The sequence below is a fragment of the Cebus imitator genome, unplaced genomic scaffold (genome assembly GCF_001604975.1).
Source record: "Cebus imitator isolate Cc_AM_T3 unplaced genomic scaffold, Cebus_imitator-1.0 Scaffold286, whole genome shotgun sequence".
Taxonomy (NCBI): Eukaryota; Metazoa; Chordata; class Mammalia; order Primates; family Cebidae; genus Cebus; species Cebus imitator.
Window position 1 is genome coordinate 648,468 of NW_016107601.1, and position 6,000 is coordinate 654,467.

The 6,000-nt window shown below is 49.5% G+C and overlaps 1 protein-coding gene across 2 annotated transcripts in view; it reads left to right on the top strand.

Moving 5' to 3' along the window:
• Nucleotides 1-5,784, top strand: part of GALNT14 (polypeptide N-acetylgalactosaminyltransferase 14) — a 226,690-nt gene extending 220,906 nt beyond the window's left edge. For both annotated transcript variants that reach the window (XM_017501940.2, XM_037729020.1), the window contains 2 exons: nucleotides 3,906-4,025; nucleotides 5,194-5,784. In XM_017501940.2, coding sequence (XP_017357429.1) covers nucleotides 3,906-4,025; nucleotides 5,194-5,352 — 279 coding nt within the window. In that variant the 3' untranslated portion in view covers nucleotides 5,353-5,784. The remainder of the gene's footprint in view (nucleotides 1-3,905; nucleotides 4,026-5,193) is intronic.
• Nucleotides 5,785-6,000: the final 216 nt, after the last annotated feature.

Genomic DNA, 6,000 nt, shown 5'->3' on the forward strand with positions numbered 1-6,000 from the left:
CTTCAAGGCCCAAGAAAAGCCTAGGCAAGCTCTTGGTGGGCTTGTGTTACATTCCAGCCTTTGTATAAGGGCCCTGGCCCTTTTCGCCTTTCACATGTAACTTAACCACTCAGTCAGAGCTGAAACGGTGGAAGCCTGCCTGTTCAGTCGTTAGGGAGACCTGGCCTGCCACAGGACCTCTGTCATGGGCTAGGCTTTTGCCAAGGCCCCCAAACGAAGCCACCAGCAGAGGGCCCAGCAGTCACCAGGCCAGATGTGCCAAGCAACCACTGCTGCCTTCCTGGAGTCCGTTTCTGACTGCAGGATCCGTTTAATAAACCCATTCATCACGGCCCTTCTGGGAAGTCTGACAGGCTGCAGAATGGAAATCCAAAAACCCTCTCCTTGCTTCCCGCCTGCTTGCTCCTGTCTCCTGCTTCCCCTCCCTCCTCTCCTCTTCCAGATGTGGCCAGACGTCAGCCCTCCTCTGGGACATGGAGATGCTAAATTATTGAAATGCCAGGAAACACCAGCTAATGGAAAGTCCACTTAGCATGAGGGCTTCATTATCTGTGCCTGTTCACACATTCCCCTTGGGGGTCTTTGAGATGTTTTCATCAGGTTCTGGCCTGGGGAGGCGCCAGATGCCCAAATGCATTTCTTCCTGAAAGGCAACCGTGGACAACAAGGGTTGAAGATGTCAAAAGAACTGCCCACCCACCCTCCCACCCCTTCAGCACTTCCAGTTTCAAGGCCCCTAGGATATTAAAAAATGAGAAATGCCAAAGTGGGCTCTCAAAAGAGGCTTTTCTATTTAATCAGTTAATGCTTTTAACGCAAAAAAACACACTGTCATTGTACTATGGTGATTGTAAGATAGCAGGAGGATTTATTTTTGAAATACTAATTTGTGGTTCCCTATAGGCTGTATAGTCAGGTAATGGGACAGAAGGAATGAATGAACTTCATCTTTCCCTATCAGTGACTTCTCTTTAGCCTCATTCCAGAGAATGGCGAGAAGTCTAAATGTGAGGTCAGTTGTGCTGACCTCAGGGCATATGGCTTCCTGGCAGCCCAGCCGTTGGATTTGACCTTTTGGCCCTTTTCTCTCCTCCCTACAGGCCAAGTAATAATCTGGGCCTCTGCCCAGGGGCCCACCTTCTAGATCGCATTCTGGATATTTAGGACTTAAGAATCCCCCACCCAGATGGCCCCAGCCTAATTAAAAAACCTGCATGGATCTTATCCCTGGGTTTGTCCTGCAAGGGTGGACTGTGTCTCTAGTAGGCCCAAGGGAGACTGGTTAGAGGGGAATATGCAACCAAGGTTGGGGGAAAAAGGAGAGGCGGCTCAGGCTAGAAGCCTGCACTGTGTGTATCTGATGGTCTGGTGTGGAATCAGGAGTATGGGTCTCCATTCATAGTCATGGCCCAATTACTCTAAATATGAGGTAGGGCACTACTGTCTGGCCTGCCCCACCCCAGACCTTGGTAAGGGAGTACAAACTGTTCATCTTTTCGTAAAGGTTGTCACTGGAAACTGGTCAAGAAGAAGAATCTCCTGCCACTCTCCCCTGTCAAGGAGGAGCTGATCTGTCGTTTTAATGTTCACAACCTGAAAGAGGAATCTCACGGGCAGGTGTCTTCTCCCTGGATTAAAGTTGTCTTAAAGAGCTCAGAGCCAGCCCTGACTCTCCAGCATCAGCAAGAGCAGAGCTGCTGGAGAGAGTTGGTGTGGGGGCCACTTGCTGGTGTATGACTTTGGATAGCCTCTCTGAGCCTTGGTTTCATCATCTAGAAAATGAGGGTAATAGTAATACCTACTTAATAGGATTCTTATGAAAATTAATCAATCAGTGTAAAGTTGTCAGGATAATGCTGGGCACATCATCAGCGCTCAATAAATGTCAGCTCTTATTAGCAGCAGCAGCAGCAGCCTGGTCATTGCACCAGCTCCGTGCAGACAGACTTCTTTCCCCTTTCAGCTTATCCTGAGAAAGGCAAATGGGATGTGTAGAGTGTGATGTTCACAAGGCCAGAGAAGAACTTCTTGATATGTCCCAAGGAATGTATCTCATGACTTTTTATTGTAGAAAATTTCTTTCCTTTTCTTTTTTTTTTTTTGAGATGGAATCTTACTCTGACACCCAGGCTGGAATGGCTCACTGCAACCTCTGCCTCCTGGGTTCAAGTGATCCTCCTGCCTCAGCCTCCCGAGTAGCTGGGATTACAGGTGGCTGCCACGACGCCTGGTTAATTTTTGTATTTTTAGTAAAGACGGGGTTACATCATGTTGGTCAGGCTGGTCTTGAGCTCCTGACCTCAGATGATCCGCCCGCCTTGGCCTCCCAAAGTGCAGGGATTACAGGTGTGAACCATGTGCCTGGCCAGAAAATCTCAAATATCTGTAGATACAGAAGTCAAATAGTATAAATAACACCCATGTACCCATTGCCCTGCTGTAAGAACAAGACTCATGGACAGTCTGGCTTCATCTGTAGCTGCATCCCTCCCCAGGGAGTATGTTCTGATCTAGGTCTTCTCCCAACACCAGCAGTTTGAAAAGGTACAAAAGAATCCTATGCAGGAGCCATTTTCCTGCTAGGCTGGTGGGTCCCAGATCAAGAGAGCCAGGCATCATTGTCTAGCAAGTCAGGTTGACTCAGGGTGGACGTATTCAGGACAGGAGAAGGTCCTGAGCCTGTCGGAGAGGAGGAGGAACCACCCAGGTCCCAGAAAACAATTAAAGATGTTCAGTAGCCCATGGAGGTCAGGAGAGGACCTGGACCAGTAGGGAAGGTGCAGAATGAGAGGCAGATGACCAACATGCCTGCCTGCGGGACACCTTGCCTGGAGTAGGGGGCTGGCCTGCTAAGTGGACTTTTTCATTCTTGGGCCATGGGGAAGTAGCCAGTGAGCGGCCTTGTCCAGAGGCTCGGGTCACCTTGGTTCAGTGTTGTAGTGGAAACAGATGCAGCCCTCAAAGTGTCCTCTGCAGCTTCCCCACTCAGGAATCACCTTCTTTGCCCCCGGAAGGAGGCAAAGGGTCAATGTTATCCTTATTTTACAGCCTGAAGAAAAAAGCTCTTGACCAGGTTCACATTTCGACAACAATTACACCAGCACTTTATGCCCCACTGCATTAAGTACTGGGAAGTGCTTCTGGCTTCATAAGCCACAGTTTTTCTGTGATCTCTGGCACTTTGGAGGAAAAATGTTGGAATCATTTTTCATAATGAACGACACAGCATGCCCTTCTTCCTGATGCCAACAGAACTCTGCCTGTCAATCCCATTTCTCAGCTTCTCTTCCTGCAAGAGCTCAGGGGCCAAAAGATCTATTTTCCTGGCACATGCACCTTCCTGAAATAATTTAAATCCTCATAACCTTCTTCTTTTCCTCGGCCCTTCTTCACCCATTCTCTTGGAACACTTGTTCCATTTGTCCTTCCGTCTGCCTCTTGTCATAACTCTCATGTGCTCTAGACACTGACTCGGATTCCCTTTCAAAGAACAGGGGACAGTCTAAAGATATGTGGTATGGAGGGGTGGGGAGTTGACCTGCTATGTGGATGCTTGAAAGTCAGGCATTTGGAACAGACCCCCCGGAGACGTTTTCTCCAAACAGAAACTGTGGACCACACAGCTCAGCTGGGGATTTCGTTCAGGCTCCTGCCCAAATCCCAGAATTGTTCAGGACTCCCAGAGGCAGCCTGAATGGCCCAGGCCCCTTCATGGGGTATGAGATGGAGATTTCCATAGCAATAGGACCTCTGAGTCTCTTGCACTTGAGTAGCATTTTCCAAGGTGACCCTGATGATTGTTGTCTACTAGGACCCCGGTGCTTCTTATCAGCCTGTACTAATCACGCCCATAGGTGTGGTTAGCTTCCTAGATCCTGAACAAACCTTCCTGGTCTTCTCCCCAGGTGTGGGCCTTCACATACACCCAGCAGATCCTCCAGGAGGAGCTGTGCCTGTCGGTCATCACCTTGTTCCCTGGCGCCCCAGTGGTTCTTGCCCTTTGCAAGAATGGAGATGACAGACAGGTAAGTGCTCAGCAGGTCCCTGGGATGTGGCCATCTCCATAATGTGACTGCCTTTTTAGGGCTTAGTCTCATGACCAGGAAAAGAGAGGAACTGTTAGAAGAGGAAGACTTGATAAGAGCGGTCAAGAGAGGGAGGGAAACTGCTGCCTGGGATCCCCTCTGTGATGCTAGCAGCAATGGCACCTCCACCCTCACTGGTCAGCCTGCCCCATGAAAGTCTATTGGCCTCCACTGACCATACCATGCCCGCTCGTCTTCTACTGCCCTGTCATTGCTCTGTTCCCCACCTGGGATCCCAGACAAGGATATCAGGGTTCCAAGGATGAGCAAGACTTGGCCTTTGCCTTCAGGGCCCTGGGCTCTGGCAATGTGTCCCCCAAAGTTCCTAGCATTCTGGATGCACCAAACACCCAGTTACTCTAGCAGCAAAGTGTTGTCTCCATTCAGTTTCTTGCCAACTGGGTATTGGTGTTAATGAGAGCAAGATTTGAATGCCTCTTATGGCTCACTGGCTGTGTGACCCATGGCAGATTACTGGACCCCTCTGAGTGTCCATTTCCTCCTCTCTGAATTAGGGTTGAGGATGCCCACTACACAGGGCAGCTGAGACTGTCTCTATGCAGCAGAGCACTCAGTGCCTGCTCCAGGGTGCTTCCCCTGTGTCCTGTCCCTCCTTTGTCATGCAAGGTCAAGTGTGAGAACCTGCTACCTGAGACCCACCTCTCTGCTTTGGCTCCTTGAGTGCTCATACATTTTGAAAGAGCCCCCCGCCCTTCCTGCCATCACACTCGCTGCCCTCACCACCCCCAGCTCTTCCCCACTTCTTTGCCATCGTGCAGATACTAAGTGTGGATCATTTCTCAGGTTGTTCCTGTAACTAACTCGCTTCACGTTTTCTGGGCTATTGCTTGGAAAGTTATTGCCTCCTAATGAGTTTTCCTAGTAAACATATTGATTTTGCTTTTAACTTTTTTTAAACCCAATTTAATAAAAGAAACCAACAACAATACCTGGCGGAACAATTAGTTGCAGTTTTAGTGCTCCATGAAACCATGAAATCAAGTCTCTGAGTGACCCTAGGCATGAGGCATCCACCTTTCTGATGATGCCAGAATTCCCATATTACTGATGGTACCTAGTTCATTCACTCTCCTCTTTGTCTTCCCAGCGATGGACCAAAACTGGTTCCCACATTGAGCATATAGCATCCCACCTCTGCCTAGATACAGATATGTTCGGTGATGGCACCGAGAATGGCAAGGAAATTGTCGTCAACCCTTGTGAGTCCTCGCTCATGAGCCAGCACTGGGACATGGTGAGCTCTTGAGGACCCTGCCAGAAGCAGCAAGGGCCACGGGGTGGTGCTTCCCTGGACCAGAACAGACTGGAAACTGGGCAGCAAGCAGCCCATGACCACCCCGGACATCCTGGACTGGGAGGTAGAGGCAGAGCCCCCCAGGATAGGAGCAACTGTCTCAGGGAGGACAGAGGAAAACATCACAAGCCAATGGGGCTCAGAGACAAATCCCACATGTTCTCAAGGCTGTTATGTTCCAGTCCTTGTCAGTCTTTCCCTGATTGGTATCTGGAGACAGAAACCTAATGGGAAGTGTTTGTTGTTTCTTTTCTTATAAAGAAAGCACTCTCTGGAGGCCAGAGAGAAAAGCCTTCTTTGTCACCAGGCCAGGACTACATTGAGAGATGAAGAATGGAGGTTGTTTTCAAAACAAATAAAGAGAACCTTAGAAATTGTCTCTGGGCATCTCCTGCTCTTTTCTTCTTATGTTGGCTCAGGGCTAAGCTGAGCTGTTCATGGAATAGGGGCACGGGGTGGGGTGGCATCTGTGGCAGAGTGGGCAAAGAAGACAGGGAGATGGGAGACCTGTGCCCTTATCCTGGGCTGCCACCAACTAGCTGTGGTATCTTAAAGTGACATGTAGCTCCTTTGGCCCACCATTTCTGGTTATGTCAGTGT